Source organism: Halyomorpha halys, unplaced genomic scaffold (assembly GCF_000696795.3).
Source record: "Halyomorpha halys isolate HHAL.00 unplaced genomic scaffold, Hhal_1.1 Scaffold222.1, whole genome shotgun sequence".
Classification (NCBI taxonomy): domain Eukaryota; kingdom Metazoa; phylum Arthropoda; class Insecta; order Hemiptera; family Pentatomidae; genus Halyomorpha; species Halyomorpha halys.
In genome coordinates, this window is record NW_027115668.1 from 353,928 (window position 1) to 376,050 (window position 22,123).

At 31.6% G+C, this 22,123-nt stretch overlaps 1 protein-coding gene across 1 annotated transcript in view; it reads right to left on the reverse strand.

The window, feature by feature from the left end:
- Positions 1-20: 20 nt before the first annotated feature.
- The window catches only part of kek2 (kekkon 2), a 610,704-nt gene continuing 588,601 nt past the window's right edge, over positions 21-22,123 (reverse strand). The window contains exon 5 of the mRNA XM_067052680.1: positions 21-5,376. Within this exon, the coding sequence (XP_066908781.1) occupies positions 3,239-5,257 (2,019 nt within the window). The 5' untranslated portion in view covers positions 5,258-5,376 and the 3' untranslated portion in view covers positions 21-3,238. The remainder of the gene's footprint in view (positions 5,377-22,123) is intronic.

Here is a 22,123-nt window from a genome sequence, read left to right on the forward strand (position 1 = left end):
AACATTTAAAATAAGCTACAATTATTAACAGTGATCCATTTACTCCAGTACATTAATAGGAACAGGTAATATTTTGTATATATATGTCATTCATAATTTTTTTGTCATGTACAATCTTATAAACATTTGAAGATATTACATATTTTTAGAAGCGTTTGGAAAATAAATACTTTCTTTGTGACATCATTAAAAAAAAATAATGTCAGAAAATTGAAGAGTTAGCTTCGAAACGGTGTTTTTCACATTATTGAAGATATGGAGCTGCCCCATTAGTTATTACTGTTGTTAATGTTAGTTATTTTTATTTAAAATACAAAAATAAAATCTTTTCATGTTCTTTTTTTTTATTTTTACATTTCTAGGAATTGTTATCGTAAAAGTTGAAATATCTAAATTATGGAAAAAAGTGGTTGCTACAAAATTCATTCATAAGTTATTGTGTATCGAAAGATATAATTTTAACTGAAATTACTACCAAATATTTTGGTAAGATTGAAAGGAAAGATAGAAAATTTGATAAATAATAATAAAGAAAAAAAAATCGTTTGTTGCAATTTTAGTTAATGGGATAGGCTCTAACAATAATTATCCACCTCATTCTTGCACGAAGGTGCTATATCATACTCCTAAAAAGGGAAGGTGAAGCCAAAAAGAGGGGAGTAATCACGCCCTTGGAGATCAGGATAAATCGAGATTAATAGGAGTTTCAGTCATTGTTATCTAAACTGAAATAGAAGGCAGCCGGTGATTGGCTCCTACTCCTCTTCGGCGTCCCCGGTGTTCATTTTTGGCTTCACTTTTTCTAGTGCTCTGCATTATACTCCTTCCTCCAAGCATTCTTGTAAAAGTTTTGTTGTAACTTGTTTGTATTGTGATTTAATCCAATATTTTTTAAATATGATCTGTTTTTTTAATTCAGTTTACAGTGACAGTTTTGTCATTTAGTGTTTAAAAACAGATTTAATTAATTTTTAAGTTAACATAACACAAATAATAAATTGTTTATGGTGCTTTATTTTTAAAAACAAATAGCTAAATTTAAAAAAAAATTCATATTTGTTAAGATGTTTGATTTAATTAAATAGAAATCAGATTACGATTAAGTACACGAAATTGAGAAAATTATAACAAAAAAAATTTTCAAATGGAAATCTAATAGTACTTGTTTCATTATCTCTCTTTTATAGCATCCCGCCCCTAATGCTTGCCCACAAAGTTCTCTGTTAACTTGTCAAGCTATATCTTATTTTTGCAGCAAACTCTTCAATTGATAGTTTTGTATCTTGGATTGTTAAATACCATTTGTGTAAATGGAATCGGAATAAATGGAATACTATTATCAATAAATGTTTTTAAAATATTACACCAAACATTTTCATTACATATAAATATTTACTTATCAGATAAATGTAGTTTTTAGAGTTAATTTTGCAACATTCATCAGCAATTCATTCAGCAATACTCATTCATCACTATATGTTCAGTTAAAATAATTAATTCTTGTAACACTTAATGTTAAAAAACTACTCAATGTACATGTTTAAGAAACATCAAATGTAGTCATATCAATTTAAAGATTTTTTGTTTATGGTTATATTCTTTTTATTTTACATTGATAAACACATTTATTAAAATGTATATTGCATAGTATCTAAATGACATCCATTATCTTAGATTATAACAGTTTATACAGATAAAGAGTCCCATACATGAATCAGGCAGAAGATGCTAAATCCAATAAATATTTAGAGAAAACATCAATTATTAGAAAGTTTAAAACCAAATAAATTAAAAAAATCTAGGCCAAACATTATCAGAAATTCAGTCTCTGAAATAGCACAAATTAAGATATTTATGAACGGAAATGATGAAAGGAGTTCAAAAAAATCATATAGTGTTGGTTTATTTTCAACAATTATTCTAGTCTAGGAGCCAATGTCTCATTCATTCAACGAACGAACGTATGACTTCCAATGTCATTAAAAAAATTTTCTTATCGATTAAAAGCTCTATTGGCATGTCTTCCTGTCCAAAACAAATGTATTCTTAATAAAATTTGGAGTCTTTTTGGTCAAATTGTAAGGTTACATTCAAATAAAACAAGAAACTCTGAAATTTATGGGGAGGTAAATGCACTAAGGAAGTCAATAAGCGAAAGCTGAAATTAAGATAACATGATGGGTTTTCAAAACTGTGGAGCTCAAACATGCAAATATTTCGGTTTTATTTTACCGACCTGGTTTCGATCAGCTGCAGGTATATATTTAAATATTATAATTTACTATAACATTAAACGACAGAGTCAGCCGCATTTCCAAAACTGTGGCAAAAACCAGGTTTATGGCTTAACAATAGACAATAAAAATAGATTCGAAATCGTATATAATTAATTATTATTAAAAATTTTAAAAAACTTTTGTAGATACATCTCAAATTATTTTATACGTTATATCTCAACTATTCCAAAACTAGTGTTAAAAAGTACAATCTCCGCTGGATATACTTTTCATGAATGCAGTAAATAGAAGTATTTTCAAATAATTATGTTTTAAATTGTTCCCATTACTGTTCCAGTGCTTCAGTTTCGAAAATGCACCTGTATTAAAAAAAATAAATGTATGTTAAGGGCAATCGGCTTAGGGTATTAGTAGTGTTCGTCTGTTCAATAAAAGTGTCATTGGCTCCTAAACTATATCTGTAATAAGATAGGATTGGAATGGGGCAGAAAATTGAGCAAGTATCAATCGAGAAAAGAAAAATAATTGGAAATGACTTTGGAATTAAGAGGTCGATAACACAACAAAGTTCAATATTCAATATTGTACGAACATGAAAAAAAATAATGATAAGACTAGCCAATAGTAAATGGTTTGAAGTACAGTTATTTACATTCCATTGTTTTAAAACTATCATTGTAAATTTGAACCAATCGCAAATTTACAGTATACATCTCTCATAAAAAATAAAAATGAAAATAAAATTTTTGTAAATTAATAAATAATATTAACATCTATTTCTTATGCTATGCAGTGCAAATTACAGTTCCAGATATGAGTACATTTTCAAAAATTGAGCACTTGCAATAAATAAAAACTGTTGCACAAGATAATACCCTGATCATATGATATCTGTACTGGCCACGACTTGCACCAAACGACTGAGCTTTCTCCCAGATCAATTAAACACCACTTCTTTATGGTATGAAGGACTCCTTGGATTTACCATTGTTCCTCTCTTGTCAGTTAACGGAAGAATCCCCACCCTCACCAACGTACCCCTCATCAGGGCTTTCTGTCAGTTCCTGTCGCTCCGGGATAGGTTCAACTTCCGAGGTCTGAGCGGAGACAGTCCTTAGAGAGTCTAAGCCGGATTCCGGCCACTGAGAAGCGGCGTCGCTTCGATATCCCACGGGTGGGGAGATGAACGGGTCTTGGAAGGACGGATAGCCTTCGGCAGTGTACCGGACATCTCCAGGTGCGTAGTGTATGCATTCAGCTTCTCTCGAAAACCTCGCCGTGATTCCTTGACGTGATTTATGAGGGAGGGTTCTGTAGAAGGCTTGTGGTGGCATTACCACAGGAAACGGACCAGGGAGCTTTGGGAGGCCGTAATCCACTGGGTATCCATCGACGTCAATGAACTTTCCAGGAGAGAGATGGACATCTGCTGTCAGGTGCTTTGGAAAAATGTCTCGTCTTGGGAGAGTCCCTCCTGCCCATATCTTTTCACCTTCTTCACTCTCTTTGTTCCACTCCTTACTGCCCGTGTCGTTGATCAAATCAGGATTCTTGTCTTGAAACGTTTGCGGTACCGGAGGGCTGGTGTAGCTGAGATTGTTTGGTATTACCAGCACTCCAGGACCGGTAGCAAACGCCATCATCTCTTGATTCAAAACCGGCCCGTTAGGCTTTGGGACCGCAACGCTTGCAGTCACCCTGGTAATCGTGTCTTCGCGCGGAGCCGGAATTTTATCCATCTGCTGTTGATTTTGGATACCGGCGACTTTACTTCGGTCTTTTTTCTTCTTTCTTCTTTTCTGCCTTCGACATTGTATAAAACACAAAACGATACATATCACTCCTAAAAGCCCTATCACAATAATTGCAGCTGACAATGCAACCACATAAGCCTGAGGAATCACAGCCAATCCTACAACAGGTTCCTTAGTCAATACAATTCTTATGGTGTAATTTGATTGTGACCTTCCTGCTTGATTTTCAGCAATACACACAAATGTACCGTTATCATCAACGTTAGTATTAAATATAAACAATTCTGATCTCTTTTCGGTCGTTCCTTCTTCTAGAAAATAATAAAGATGCAATCCAGGAGCAACCGTTGAGTCGTTCTGCAAAACCTCACCTTGATACCACCAAGATACTCGGGCTTCAGGTATTGCTGTCACCCTGCATTGGAGGGAAACGTTTTTACCTTCTGCTATCTCTAAATAGAATGTTGTCGGTGTTACGTCTGGCAAACAAGCTAGATCTTCTAAAGGTAGGGTTTTCACTTCCTTGTTCTGGAGCCTCGCAGGGAATTCGCAAGTGGGTTCAATAGAGTGCGGAATGTTGTAAGTCAACAACCAATTTCTGATATCGATCAAATTACAATCGCATTGCCAGGGATTGTGATGCAAATCGATCCCGTGCAGATCTTTAGGTAGAATATTGGAACCTTTAATGTACTTTATTCTGTTGTTATCCAGTTTTAACCACTCTAAACTGGATAAACCCTCGAAGGCGCCATCTTCGATAGATTTGATCTTGCAATTGCTTAGCTCGAGAGTGGTGAGGTAGGTAAGGCGCCGAAAGGCAGCGCTGCGTAGAACCTCAATGGGATTTCCGTTCAAGGCTAATCTCATCAGAGTAGGAAAGTCGTGGAATGTTTCTGTCGGGACGGAAGTGATGTAGTTTTCGCTGAGGTCCAGTTCGACGAGATTGGTTAAACCTTTAAACGCGTCTCGGTCTATCGCCTTGATCCTACACCTCGATAAGTATATCTTCTGTAGATTGATTAGGCCCATGTTTTCGAATCTCATTTTGGGTAATTTGTTCAAATTGTTGCCAGCAAAATCGAGAACTTGTGTGCCTGGGTCCATGTTAGAAGGTATTGTGATGAGCGTCTTGTTGACGCATTCTATAGTTTGCTTTCCCCCTTTCCATTTACATATACAGGATTCGGGGCATGCCCAAGCGTAGGCCACTCCAAAAAGGACGAAAATTATTAGTACCATTTTCTGATGTTTAGCCCACAACATCGTTGAGAAATTGTGTTATTTTTCCAATCTCCCGATGCATGTGACACCACTGCTTACGTGTTTTTTCCATTTGTAGAATTAATCTTTCAAAAATCGATTTCTTGTACAGCAATGAATATCTGAAACAGAACAAACAATACGGTTAAAATCTGCAAATAGTAATACACAGTTAAACAATAAAACATAATAAATAAGACAAGAATAAGAACATATTTGAGAGCTAATGGAGAACAAAATCTGATTTAATATTGCATGCAAATATTTATTTTGTTTTTAAAACACTTTTTACGATGTACTGTTTATTTGGCAACAAAATGGTTTTATTGGAAATAGTATTACAAACAAGACGTTGATCGCGACTATTCTATTTCTGAAATAAGGTCACCAAAATTGGTTTTATATTGAATTGGTCCTATTACACCAACTATTTGATTAATAACCAACGGTTTTTGGTCACTCTGTATTCGGACAAAACGGTATTGTGTTTTCGTAATATTTTTATTCAGGTCAACTTTGTAAATATTAAAAGTATATTTTAAATCTTCGAGTAAAAAATATATATATAAATTATTTAAATTTGAAGTGTATTACATAACTTCTTATTAGTAATTCTCTTGTTGTGTATTACAGTTTTTGCCACCTCCTATTATTATTATAGATGTGGAAGATGTACAGAGTTCGCTATCGTAATGTTCCTAATATTTTATTTAGTTACATCAGTAAAACTTATATTTACAACGATCATATTCGACCGTTGAATGGAATAAAAAAACTAAACTTTCTGGAAAAATTTACTAAACCTCAAAATAATAATAAAAATGAAAAATCGCGAAAAAAAGTAATATTGTTAGTCTAGCTACTATATAAAATATTCTTTTTCATTTCCAATCATAATATTCTGATTAACCAATTTTTTGCTTAAATTTTCTAAGCTTCTAAATCAACATTACGATCTTATGCATTTATCTGGGGACGCTATTGTTCTCTAGGTAATTATTTTTAGCCATTTTGATTTTTATGATTTTGAAAATTGTATTTCAGAATGGTATGAAGATTTTTTTGTACATTTGAATTATCACAGATTAAGTAGTTAATAGTATAATAGTAATTATTTCACAAATGTCTAATAGTTAAGTGAATAATATACGAGGTAATACCTGGTTTTTATTCATTCGAAATTGGTCGTCATTAAAATGCTAATACATTATAGGGAAAAAGTCTGGACCAGGAAGATTCCTCTACAAAATTGCAAAACTTGAGGTGTATGACGGTATCCTTCAGCAGAAGGGCAAAAGTTTTTAATTAGATCAAGGGTTAGAGGAGCTCATAGATCACGAGCAATATAAAATTTAGCCTATCAAACCGTATTTTTTTTTAAAGTGAATGTTAATTCAAATTATACAATGTCTCAAAGCAGTTACTAAATCAAATCTGAAATTTTACAAATGAGTTGAATCATCTTAAGATTTGAAAGAACGGTTTATTGGCTTTATGGGATTCTATGACTTAAAACAGTTTCGTTATTAACGTTCGTTGTTATAAAACAATTTACTTAAGGAAATAATCCGTATATTACTTTTTAAAAAATCATAAAATAGAAAAACTGAAACCAAAGATATGCGTTATTATGTTCTTATAGTACAAGAGCCCAAGATGAGAAAAAAGGCAGTTATCTCACCCCAATTTTTGATTACTTTGATGAAAACTATGTATAATTAATAGTCAAAATTGATGAGTCTGCCAAGTATAGGTAGGGGGAATAAAAATGGTGGCTGTTTCAAAACCTTAAAAATACATTAATTTTTCATTCGGAGCTCTATATCTTAAAAACTACCAACAACACTAGAAAATCCAAGAGAACGTCATTTAAAGAAGAGTAAATTTGCTAAAATATGAATCCTAATAGAATTATTTACGTTTAATAGTTCTGGAGATATAGCTTTTTAAAAAGCAACATTTCATAAAAAATGTTGTATGGGACGTACTGAACGATCAGTAGTTAGTGAATTTATTTTAAAAAATTTATATCTCAAAAACCATTTGACGTACATAAGTCTATTAGCACTAAAAGTAAATCTAGTTTAATGAACTATAAAGTAGCTTATGATGTTTATCTTCGTAAGAGTAATAGTTTACATGAAATTTGCTAAAATAAATTGATTTATAGTTGTTAGGACAAATTTATATTCATCTGTGAATATCATAAAAACTAAAACCCCTACGAAGATAAGTGTCATAAACTACTTTATAGTAAGTTAAATTTTCTTTATTTTGAGTGTTGGCAGACATATGGATCTAGAGATATATTTTTTTCAAAAATCTAATAGTTTATACCAACAACTAGAAATTAAAATTTTGTCAAATATCATAAAAACTACTACTCCTACAAAGATAAATATAATTAACTATCTTATAATAAATTCAACTAGCTTTAATTTGAGCGCTGGCAGACATCTGTACGTCCAATGGTTTCTGAAATGAAGTTTTTCATAAATCAAACTTATTGTCCGATCAACTATAAGTTAATAAATAAAATCAATTTATTTCAGCAAATATCATGAAAACTACTATTCCTACGAAGGTAAAGGTCATATACTTCTTTATAGTCCATTAAACTGTCTTTAATTTGAGTGCTAATAGACATCTGTACGTCACATAGTTCTTGAGATATAGATTTCTCAAAATAAATTAACTAACAACTAATCTTTCAGTAGATTTTTAAGAAATTTTGCTTTTTGAAAAGCTATATCTCGTGAACTACTGGACGTAAATAGCTCTTTTAGGGCAAATATTTCAGCAAATTTACTCTTCTTTAAATAATGTTCTCTTAGATTTTCTAGTGTTGTTGGTAGTTTTTAAGATATAGAGCTCCGAATGAAAAATTAATGTTTTTTTTTAAGGTTCTGAAAAAGCCGCCATTTTTTATTCCCCTTACCTATGCCTGGCAGACTCATCAATTTTGACCAGTAATTATACATTGTTTTCATTAAAGTAATCAAAATTTGGGGTGAGATATATTTTACATGAAATTGTTTTTCTTTACAGATTGTTTTTCTTCTCGGCTCTTGTACTATTACCAGAAATAGATTTTTAGTGTGTTCATATGTTTCTTTCTACAACTTCTTTATCTAATGCTTCTTAAGAACATTTCGTGATATTCTTAACAACTTTATTTTATATATGTCCAAATATTTCAACGTATTTACGTTTTATTTTTTGTTATAAACACTTGCCTCAGTTCATATTTCCCTTTTAAGTTGGTACTTCCACTTCTCACTGAAAATAAGACTTGGACACGATCAGATGAAGAAAAAACTCAAATGTTTTCAAACATCCCATTCGTTGCAGATTTGATCCAAAACATATACGCATCTTTTCATTTCAAACTCCTTAGCCATCCAAACCCATTAATTCTTAATCTTTCATCCTTGATAATCCCTGTATAATAATAATATAATAATCCCTGTATTATAATAATGTAATAACAATCCCTGATAATCCTCCGAGGCGTCTGAAAAGAAGATGGCCACGGGACCTTCTAATTTGAATTAATGTCTGAAGTACCAATGGGTGGTTCCTTCCCAAGATTTACAAGTGTATATGAAATATACAACATATTTACCTATTGTATTATTTTGAACAGTAGTAAATTACATTAAATAACTTAAAAAAAAAAAGTTGGTACTTTTTTATTATTAATCTATTGATTTTTTTTTAATTTAAAAAACAAAGTTGTAGAGATCAGGGGTGTCCAACAAGTCTATCGCAAGGCCAATTTTGGTTGATCGCCGATTCCTCGCTATGTCTGGGGTGGAATTCCGTGTACCATGGACTTTGTAGCGATTGTAGAAGACAAAACTTTCCAGTAATAGTTTGAGACATATTTCATATGGATCAAAGGTTATTAATTGTCCATGTTATTTTAATTCCTCTGAATGTGAGTTTTTCGGCCCTTTAAATAATTATTGCCGTTGTTTTTTACGTCGGTAGATAACCCTTATATTTCTATTTCAGTGTACTCGTCGAGCTTTTTGATAGATTAGCAAAAAGTAAGTTATATTATTCTTTTTTCATACAATTTCCTGGCCCCCCAAAAAACAACGCAGAAGTGAAATATTGAAATCAAATTATTTTTGATAATAGTATATTATCCCACAACTAAAAAATAAATAGTTTTCTGTTATTTTTGTAAATATCCTTCCTACCTGTCAATTACATACTGTTAACCAGTTAGCTTCCGATAAAAATGGCATGTTAGAAGTTTTTATTTATTTGTTTATTTATCTTCAAACCACCATTTCGCTTAACTGATAATGCTGAAGAAAAAATAAAAACAAAATCAATTTCGAATATTTGTTCTTCAGGAACCCATCCTATTACCAAATCGTTTACCGAATATAAAAACAGGCCGTACGACCTATTCGCACTGACAAAAAGGGAGATAAAAATATTTCCATATATCGGAGCCCGGGCCGTAAAAGAGATATTTATTGACTAAGGGGGATCAGATTGTAGAGAACACCGGGATCCCAAGGGCATAAACGAAGGGAAAAAACGAGAACTGAGAAAGGGAGAAGGGATTTATAGGGCCAGCGATTGGTGGGGGCACTGGCTGCGGTTTGCACACACCAGGAAGCGGTAATTTTCCCGAGGGACTTATCATCCCCAGTACGATGGTAGTTTTTAGGATGGTCCTATCTCTAGTTACCAGGGCTAACGATATAATTGCCCTTATTCCCGTCTCTCTTTTCCGGCTATCTCATTGTTTTATATATCTCATTTTTCTTTATTAGCCTTTATTCAAGCAGAGATAACGCAGTTCTGCATTGAATGTAGTGACACAATAGAAACTGGTTCACTTAACTGATATCCAAAGTATGTTTTTTATTTGTCTTCATTACGCTAAGTATTTCAATAATATGTAATTTTTTTTCTGATAATTTTAAACTTGTTTTGAAAAAGATAAAAATAGCATAAAACACAAAGTTAAAAGAGGCTATCTTGATAACAAAATACTGTTAATTATGAAATTTTAAAAAATATTAATATCAATTATGCAGATAAAATTAACAACTGTCAGTTTCTATAGTCACTAATAATTCAAAAATATTATTAAAAAATTAAATTAAAATTAGAAAAAGGAATTAGTAATATATTTTAAAAGCAAGGAAAGATGCTGGACAGAGACGACTTCAAAGATATATGAGTAAGAGGTAATTCATTCATTCAGGTCCATTCATTTCAATGTGATAGCGAAAATAAATTCCTTTCAATTAGTGTACATTATAAAATATATCAATGAAGGATTTAATATATAATTAATGATATTTATAAAAATGACAATGTAACTACTGATAAGGTAAAAAAGGCTATTACGAATTAAAAAACAATATTAACACTTAAACGAAGGTGTATAATTTATAAGACGGTAAAATTATTTCAGATTGTTAATCCTGAAAATAAGGAAAAGCTCCAAAAACGTTAATCAAAAAATATATTAATCAAGATATTAATAGGAAGGAGTTCTTCAAAAATACCTAATATAATAATATAAAAAAAATCTAATAACAATTTACAAAAATAATATTATTCTCAAATTATGCAGGATTTATTAGAGAAGGGAAATGTGCAATAAATGAGATGGCACAATAAAGGGGTTATAATAAACGAAGATTAAAAACAAAATTAAAATAAACAAGTTCTTATGATTTTCATGGTGGAAATGGTATTAACTATAATAAAAATGATCAATCATTCATTCTCTGTATACGTTATTTTCAAAGTATTAATAAAGAAAAACTGTTTTATAAATGTTGTTATTTAATTCAATACTTATTTAATGTTTTTGTTCAGAATGGATTATAATCGAAACAATGGAAGAAAGATAATATACATTTAATATTGTGCAGCCTTTTTACTATATATATTTGACTCTCTTTGAATGTTAACCTTAAAAATGTGATGTAAAATTTCATTGGATTTAAAATATTTTTAAGTGATGTGATAGCTGGCTAAAATAGGGCGCAAAATATCATAAATAAGCTCAAAATAAAAATTAAATTTATAAATAATCATAAAGTATAATAAAATGAATAAAGTAACCTCCAAAAAATTAAAGACTAGAATTAACCGTCATAATAATAATTTTTAAAATAGAAAAAAATAAAAACAAAACAGCACTGGTCCAACAAAACATGAAACTAGAAAATAATTTTGTTTTTTCAAATCCACAAAAATAATAATGAAAAAGTGTGGTGAATTTTAAATTAGATACAAATAATTTAAGTGCTCATTACACAGATATTACAAATAAATTTCAAACCATCTAGTTAATATCATATCAGATAAATGTAGAAATGTCATAGGTTTGACCACAGAAATAAACTTTTAATTACATCTTTTAACAAATAGAAATCGTTAATATAAGGATGAAAGTAGTTTTATAGCTATTAGAATTGTCGGATTAACCTTAGAAAGAATATTCTCATTTCAAACAACTTGTATAACAAAATTGTATAAAAAGTTGATAACAATTGATATTATTGTAGTTCAAATGTGGACTAATAAGCAGAATAGTAGTTATATCATATATAAAATCATCTTTAATAATTTTTTTTAATAATATGGTAATTACTTATTTAATTTTTGAATTATTGTTTTGGTGTTTAAATTTGAAATTTGATTGTTGTGAATTGCAGTATGCCAGATGATGGGGTGATGGTCCTGAAATGTAGTATACAGAAAGTTTGAAATTTTTAAAAATAATATTAAAATTTCAAAAATAGATTTTTCACATCAGTTCATTAAAATATAACATTTAGGTTATTATTATTTTCAAATAAAATAAAAACACGAATATTCATAATATAATTAATAATAATTCAGAATATTATAATGTAGCTAAATTAAAGATAAATATTGGTAAATAAACACTTAAATTAAAAATGAATAAATATATAGTATATGGTAGATATATGGTACATATAGTATAAAATACAGGGGATCTGTATATTACTCTCTGGTCTTGTGACAGTGACAAGTCGAATACGTAAAGAAAAAGGAACACTTTTTGCTGAAAATTTAAAAAATGTGACGGAAATGAATTAAAAAAAAAAAATTATTTATTGGTATTTACAACTGAACATTATAATAAATTTAGTAAATTTGATCTCAGTTCAATTGGAGTGTTACAGGCGTGTAGAGAAACTACCCATTGGTAGCACTTTAAGAAGGAAATAATATATGAAACTCTTCAATTAATATATTTTGGACAATAGGATTTCATATTTGGGGTCCCCAGAGACGCCTCTGTCACCCGATTTATGAAGAGTTGAAGTGGCTTTACTCCTCCTTCCGTCGTAAATATTTCCTTGCCTTCTTCCTCTATCAAGTTATCCAATCCCGCCGTCCATCGTACATCTCAGAAATCCTTCACTTTAAATCCTCAGTCCATTCCCGCAATACCCGCTCACGGCCTTCAGACTTACATGTAACTGCCCATCGAACCGCAGGCTTTGGCAGACCTTTCCACATCCGTTCCTCTTCGCTATGGAATTCTATTTCCTCCTTTATTCGTAGTTCTAATACCCTTCCAATCTTCAAATCCGGTATCTTCGACTGCCTTCTGTCCACCCAATTCCGGAAGTTTTAAAAAATCTTTATATATTTTCTGTATTTTATGTGTTAGATTTTCGTTTATAATTATACATATGAATATTTACTAGCAGAAATTATATCTTTTCATTTATTATTTTTTAGTTTAATTGTATTTGATTTTTTATCATTTTTCTTTTCTTTTTATTTACTATCAGAAGTCATCTTATGTTTTATGATATGACAAGTGGTTTTATTTTATTTGTTTTATCATTATTTTATATATTCTGTTAATTATTGTTTTCATTTGTTTCTTTTTAAATTCATTGTATTATTTTATTTTATGACATCTTGTAATTTCCTCTAAGGTTCTAAAGCCTTATTTTGACGCCTGTAAATTATTCTAAAGGGACCAATGCTAGAATAATTAAAGATTATTATTATTATTGTTAAAAATAAAATGAATGTTACAGCATTTAAACATACAAAAAAATATATTAATATTGTTAAATGATTACATTTAAAGACAATAGATGAATTAAGAATAAGGATATGTAACTGTTATTAGTTTGGTTATAATGTTTTTATAGAATATCCTAAAGACGGAAGAATACTCCGAAACTTTGTATGTAAAATAATTGAATAAAAGAAAGTTCATTAATGGATGATATTAATCATTGTATAAAATATTGAACCCTATATCTTCACAAGCAAGCAGAGTTTCACTTATTGGACGGTTTCCTAAATAGGAAAGCATTTAAAAAACAAATACTGGATATTTTCTGGTATCTAATACCGCAGTAATCCCAAAATAATTACCGAGCCGAAATTGAAGGCTCCCCTTCGGAATCCTCACCGAAATGAGTAGCTAAACCAAAGAGCCTCTTGCTGTATATAAAATCGCAATAAATATGAATCAGTTTTGCCGGAGTAGATTGCCCGCTGGAGCACATATTGCGACGTATCTGAATTATGCATTACTTAAGGACCGGTTTTGTCTGTTACCATGTTTATGTTCCGCGGGACTTGTAGCTCTGTAGGGACCTCCTAATACACGGTTAGGTATAATCAATGCACATTTTTAGCAGTCCCTCGTCCCAATCTCTCCTTTCAGGACCAACGCCCACATTGGAATTTCTTTTCCATCTGTGGGTATTCTGAGAGTTAAGCACAAACCATTTAGTGCAAGAGCCGGGAAGAAAAACAGGCAGTTATCTCACCCTAATTTTTGATTACTTTAATGAAAACTATGTAAAATTACTAGTAAAAACTGATGAGTCTGCCAAGTACAGGTAGGGGGAATAAAAAAAGGCGGCTGTCTCAAAACCTTAAAACATTAATTTTTTATTCGGAGCTCTATATCTTAAAAACTACCAACAACGGTAGAAAATCTAAAAGAACATTATTTAAAGAAAAGTAAATTTTCTGTAATATGAGCTCTAATAGAGCTATTTACGTCGAATAGTTCTCGAGATATAACCTTTTTAAAAAACAACATATCTAAAAAATCTACTGAAAAATTAGAATGTTTTATGTTTTAAAAAATATATCTCTAGATGCATAAGACGCACATATGTCTGCCAGTACTCAAAATAAAGGAAATTTAACTTACTATAAAGTAGTTTATAACACTTATCTTCGTAGGGATAATAGTTTTTATGATATTCGCATATGAATATAAATTTGTCCGAACAACTACAAATCAATTTATTTTAGCAAATACAAAAACTACTACTCCTAGGAAAAAAGTAATCAACTACTTTATAGCTCAATAGACTAGCTTTAATTTTAGTGTTAATAGACATCTGTAAGTAACATAGTTCCTGAGATTTCATGACATTCATGAGACATCCGTCAAAACAGCCCTGACGAAGCCCTGCAACGTGGGGCGAAACGTTGGCTCAATAAAATAGTATAATTATTTACTATTTGAGTTGTTTTGACCGCACCCGGACCATATTCCATTTTTCTATGCACATGGTCAATCATCAATAATCTTCCAATTATTTTTAACATTTTTGAAAAGCCGCCATTTTTTATTCCCCCTACGTATACTTGACAGAGTCACCAGTTTTGACTAGTAATGATACATAGTTTTCATTAAAGTAATCAAAAATTGGGGTAAAATAACTGACTTTTTTCTCCTCATGGGCTCTTGTTCTAATTTTTTCCTCATGTATTTGTACGATTGACTAAGTGAATTGGTGGTTAGTGGTCACATTAAGCAATTGATTTGTTTTCAAAATAGGTTAAATTAAAAGTTTGTTTTTAGCAAAGCTATACAATTTATCAGCATTACTTTTCAAAATACCTGCTCTCCTTTAAATTTATATAGAACGGCCCAACCTATTATTTAATCTTTTTATCTACTTCCTGGTCATTGATTTCTGACATACGGGGGATATTCTACAGATTACCACTCCCTTCTAATAAAAGTGGAAAGGTCTAATTTTCATCCCGTTGGGCCGCCACGAAATAAAAGTCAAACCTCCGAGGCCGGAATCGAACCGGCGTCGCTACAATTAACGAGGTTGCTAAGGCAAATAAGCATAGTGAAACTTAATGCCTTCCTATAATTTTTCAAAAAATATATTTTTAAGCCCCTACTAAGGGGTCTAAAACTGCGCAATCGTAGCTAATCAAAAATTGTTAACTTCAAGTTAAGATTTCGTTTTTTTTTCCTGTGCTTTTACATTCGGTGATGGTTGAAATTTCGTTATATTCGCCTCATATAAGGAAGAAAAAAACATTATTACTTCGTTAAATTATTTGCTGTATTTTTAAGATTTGCTAACTGTAGTATTCTTATTCTAAAATAAAAATCTAATAATAAAAAAATAAACTTTCATAAAAATCTTCTCTAAGCAGGATTCAGTTATTTATAAATTCTTGAAACTCTCTCCGTTTCGATTTTTAACAGACATCATCAATTCAATTGACAATTCATTTTTTTTTATTACGATATTGTGGATATTAATCGTATTTATAGAAAATAAAACATCTTAAATCAATTCAATTATTTAGGTTTTTATGAAGATTTAGGTATGAATAATATTCTTATTCAAGAATACTTGTCATCTGTCCTGTGGCCGGTCAGATTGCGTTGCTTCCAGAACCTGATATACTTTTCATTATCAATCTATCTTGAAAGTAATGTGGCAGTCCAACAAGCTGTATCTTATTTTTTAATCTTTATGTGGCTTCTTCACTTACGTGATTTTTCTTTGTCTATATAATTGGTGTTACTACTAGGTATAAATAATTAAAATTATCTATTAAATATTGGTTTAGTTTCCGAATAAACTAACTAGAGTGAGCTTATGATAAACTATACCGGTAGCCAAGCTACAAGACATGATGGAGGAGGAGGGAATATTGGAAAGAAAAGCTCAGAGGAAGAAAAACGAGAGTATAAAAAAGGCATTTTTCTTCCTAAGTATTGGATCCTTACTAATGTCCTACTGACTTCCTACTCCAATATCAACTAGAGTTATCACCAAACTGCCCTTCCCAAAGGTTCGGTCTAGAAAAAAAGCCATATAACTAAAATCTGTATGCGTAGAATATGCTATGTTTATATTTAATTTATATTGTCTTCAGATTTTATAATTATTATTATAACAATCATTCTTCTTAACTCAATCTAGTCTGATCTGAGTTGAAATTAAATGAACTTAAATAATTTAGAAAAAAACTTGAGTAAAACTTTTCACTCATCAGAAAAATAGAAGCCGTTACGTAACTTTTTTTAAAATTTATTTATTGATATTTACAACTGTATAAAAAATACAACAAGTAAATTTGATCATAATAACATAAGGATATGATACAGGATGTAGAGAAACTACCCAGTAGTAGAACTCTAAAAACAGTTTACAATATAAGGTCATGAGGCCATCTTCTTTTCAGGCGCCTCGAAGGATTGCCAGGAATGGAAGATGAAGCAAGGTTAGAAACTGTTTGGGTGGTTAGGGATTTTGTTATGGAAGGAATAATATCGGGTTCGGGGTAGATCGGTTACATAAGGAACATTTAGGTCTTGTTACGTAACCTAGCGTTAGAAAAGCGTTATTACGTATCTACGTAACTAGTTACCCTAGAGCAGGGATGGCCAACTTTTCTGTATATAAAATCTACTTTTTATCTTAAGAGTGTGTCGCGATTGACTTGTCATAGGCGTAACCCACAGGGGAAGAAGAGGTGTGAAATGTATACTACATTAATACAATCTGTTTCAGTATAAGTTGCATTCCGAGGAATATTAAACAACATTTATCATTAACCATTGAAAAACATAACCAAGTTCCATAACAATACTGCATACTACGATCGGGGATAACGATACAAGTATATTAAAATCTAATATAGATGTATTCATATTTACATAAAATATGTGTAAGTTACAGTATATTTATTCAGGTTAACAATTATGACATCTTAATTTCAATAGAATTATTGTTATTCCTAATATATTTGTAATACTGTCCTATATTATTCCCTCAGTGTAATGAACGCAGTTTAGAGATCTGTTGCCGAGACTGCTGACTTATCAAGTAAATAGATTGGTAATTAAAGCAATTTAATTTAAAAAGGAAATACTTGCGTTTTAAACAGAAGAAAAATTGAAACTCAACGCGTCAAAGAGGATAAATAATACTAATTCATAATAATACCGTAAATATAAAAGAAAATAAGCCACCGCCTGACACAATCAAATATCCAAGCTAACTGACTACGTAATAATAATAATAATTCCTAAACATGACGTAACATGGTAACATCAAGTAGGATAACATGTATAGGTTGTGTAATGCGCGCACTGCACTAACTAACAAATAGTCCGGCAATTGGGCCTAATGATCCTTATTGCTAACTCTAGGCGGCTACCAGAGTTGCAGCCACGTATTAACTCAGGTAGGAGTGTCAGGAATCATTTCTCTGGACCAGTCGATAGATGAATAAATATTAACTGCTCTAGGTGAGAATCAAACCCAAAACGTCCCAAATCGGGTGCTCTAGGACATACGCCTCAAACCACTCGGGCATCACGTCCACTGATTTTGTAACAACTTTTATTGGAGCTTAATTGTTTACCAACATGCTCTAATTAATATCACAAGCTATAATTTTTAGAATGAGTTGAGATAAAGAAAAAAGGTTTATAGAATATGTATTATTACAATGCATAATCCAATTTATTTGGAATAACATTTTTTGACATTACCCAATTTTTTTTTTATTTCTTTTACTTTTATGTTTATTTGATCAATTTCTTTATTTGTTTAAATATATTTTTTGTTTTAATGTATAACTGTATTTCCAATCTTGAATCTTGTAATATATGAAATACCGCAAATTGAAGTTCTTATTGGTAATAAATATGTACCTACTGTTATCTTAATAAAGTTTTATTGTTAAAAAACATTAAGTTTATTTATGCCTTATTCTATCTTGAAGATAGAGAAATATAAAAACGAAGATAGTAACGTTGAAAGTCACAGAGATCTCGGAGATCTAGGTTCCATCATACTATCCTGTTTCATCTTTATGGATAAATCAAATATATTGTTTTTATTCTTTCTAGTTGATAGCTGTCAGTTGATATGGGAATGTCATGCACCAGCATATTGGTGGCACTGATACAGTTTTATATTTCAGACTTTTATCTGATATTTTTGTAGCTAATTATGAATTCCCCATCCTTTAAGAACTTGGGCTACACTTGTTACCAGTTAATCCTTGATTTTTCTTTTCGCTAATAAGGGGAATTTCTAGAAAACAATTTATTCCTCCATCGGTTCTCATTATTTCGTTATCCATTTGAATAATTAGTCACACTTCTGAAATATTGTGGTGTTTTTAAGTATTGAAAATTCTAGAAACTATAATAACAATTAAGTAGGTTCATGGCTGGATTAATTACTAACGATTAGGTCAGTTTTTAAAATTTTGAAATGGGGTCATTAAATATATAAAAAATTGACCAATTTACTTAATTGAAATTGTATGAAGATCATGTTCCAGTTTTTACTTATTTATTTAATTCCAGATAGGGCTGGTGGGCCTTACATGGTTAATATAAGAGGTTCATTTTTTATTTTTAACAATTGATTATGGGGGGGGGGGTATAGTGTCATACAAAAGAAACCCCTAACTATATACAATATTATAAATGAAACAAAAAATTAAAATAAAGAGATTTAAATAATAATTCTAAATAAAAGTTAGAAGTAAAGTTAATAACTAAAACAACGACATTTATGAATTTAACAAAGAAATAATAATTAACTTCTAATGGAAAAAAAAGTAAATTTAAGAAAATGAATAGAAAAAAAATTAATATAATACCATATTATAGAGTGACAATAGTAGAACTATAAATATTGAATTAATAAAAGGGTCTCCTTCAGCATCCTGGGCTTTAGTCTTCGGGTTGTAGTTGGGTTTCCCAAGTTGTAGGTCACTGCTCCTTAAACGGCCGGTACCTGGGAGTGGAACTTCATGAACTTTTTTTTATGTAATCCTCTATTGTCTTCTTCTCCTTTCTCATCCTCCTTAAGGGCCTTCGAGCGTGGAGGAGCCTCTAACCACTTGGTCCACACATCCATGGCAAGCATCTTCATTTGATCCTGCGTTTTTCCTGTTTCCAGACCTAGTCGTTAGATATATTCCATATAACTCCTTCTAGAACTGCCTCGTGGTCTCCTACCAGTTGGCCTCCCCTCCATATATTTTCTTTGCACTCCGTCTTTCCCCACAGACGTGTCTATACAATCGGAGCTGTCGGTATTCAATAACTGATTTTACTAAGGGGATCTGACATTTTTCTCTTATTTATTCATTCATTCCTTATCTTATCCCGCCTAGGTTTGTCTAATATTCTTCGCAAAAATCGCATTTTACCAGCCGTAATCTTGCTCATTTGCTTGTCTTGGGTCACCCAACTTTCACTGCCATATAATAGTGTTGGAAGATATATTGCTTTAAAGATATGGAGCTTGATATCCTTACCTACCTCTCTGTTTCCCACAATAGTATTGCTTATCTGGTAGTAAATACTAATTGCTTTATTTATCCTACTGGACACTTCTTGGTCTATTTTGCCAGATCTTTTGAAAATTGTTCCACGGTAGGTATATAAATCCACTATTTCCAATACTACATCATTGCTTACTATTTGTACATTGTCAACGTCCACTGCATATCTAGCAACAGTCATAAGCTAGCTCTTGTGACCGTTAATACTCATTTATTTGCGGGCGAGTTCCTCTTGCCATTATCACCCCAACACGATATCGTCTGCATATAGAAACGCCTGTACTTGTACCGTCCTCATGTTCCACATACCGACTACCGTCTTAGCCGTTCTTCTCCAGCATATTTTGTGGATTTCATCCATAAAGACAATAAATAACAATGGACTGGGGCTATCTCCTTGTTTCACACCTCTTTGCAAAGAAAATGGCTTTGACTCTCGGCCATTGATATGAACTATTCCTTTTGGGCATTGATCGGTTGATTTAATCGCTTCCAGGAGGTCTGCGTGAATTCTTTTGGCTCTAAGTGCTCTCCAGATTTCATATCGAAGGCTCGGATTTCTGAATCGAAGGCTGCTTTTAGGTCGAAAAAAGCTACATAATTGCTCTGATTTCTATCCCATGTCTTTTCTACGATAGTTCTGAGAGCGAATATGTGATTCTGGGTTTGTCTTTCAGATCGGAATCCGCCCTGGTCTTTTTCTAGTTTTGGCTCTATCAGTGTGGCTCTAACCTGCTTTTTAGAATAGTGGTGGACAGTTTATGTTACTTGGGATAAGCACATTGCTCTGTAATTGCTACATTCTGTTGTAATATCTTTCTTATGAATTGGCACTATGATATTATATTCCCAGTCGTTCGGAATAACCTTACTGTATACCCATATCTTTTGAAAAAGTGCTTGCAATGATTTTGTCATTTCATTACTTCCATATTTGATAAATTCTGGAAAAATTCCGTCCCTGCCTGATGCTTTCTCTAGCTTTGAACGATCCAGAGCCCTTTCTAAGTCTTCCTCCCATATCGTATCATATTATTCTCCTTCCTCCTGAGCGTTCGCTAATTCTTCTTCAGGGGATCGTATGAGGTCAGAGAACTGTCTATTGTCTCTATCTCTAATTCCCAATGCAATTGGTTGTATGTACCAGTTGATTAAGAAGGAAAATTTGGAGTGTCCACTTAGGTTACATCAATTATGTATGATGTTAATGTGGATGAAGGTGGCATATACTGTCTTATAATTTCTTCTAATAAATAAAAAAAAGTGACTTTTTTATACTATTGCCCACAAGGGGCGTTAATTATGCTTATATTATTATTAAGCATGTGCTTATATTTCAGAGAGGGGGTGAAATAGGAGTGGTGTATAGAATATCATAGATTCTGTATTTTCTTTCGTCATATCATGCCTATAGTATATCGTACATAACTCTTCTATCGCATTCTGTAACTATCTAATAATCGTTGAGCGGTAAGATTTAACTTATATATTTCGAATAGAAACACATACAATAATTTTGAATGACTACCATTTCAATTTTCAAAATCAATCAGCTAACCTAATCGATACATGTTCTAATAGCTACCATGAAGGTTGTGCCAGTGTTGCAACACCTATTCACGTTGGATCCCAAAGAGGGACGGATATAATGGTCGGGATAGATTTAGTAGACTCATAGATTTAGTGTCTCAGTGGCTCTAATAATTTCAGAGACCAATTTCCTTGGCGCTAAGCAAGAGCTCCCTACTCCGGTCGTAAATCGAGTTCTGTCGAAGAGGAGTAACATCTGTTCCTGTCTCTGTTCGTTGCTATAAGCCGGCAGCGTTTGAGGGTAACTCAGTCTGTTATTAGTGTTCAAATAATTTCTCAACCAAATTAATATTTGGCAAATTTCTCAGTTTTTATTATTATATTTATTAGTTTTTATTTATCACGCTTTTATAAATTTTATTTTCTAAAGAATACTGGAAGGTTATTGATTGACCGTGTGTATCGATGAATGGAATATGGTCCGGGTGCGGTAAAAAAAACCTCAAATAGTAGAAAATTCTACTATTTTATTGAGCCAACGTTTCGCCCCACGTTGCAGGGCTTCGTCAGGGCTAAAAAAGATACAAACACTATAGTTACAAAAAGGAAAAAAAATAAGTGTAAAATAACAGGGGTATAAAATGTAAAAAAGTAAGATATAATAAGAAAAATTAAAGGTTGTAAATAGTAAATGAAAAGGGTAAT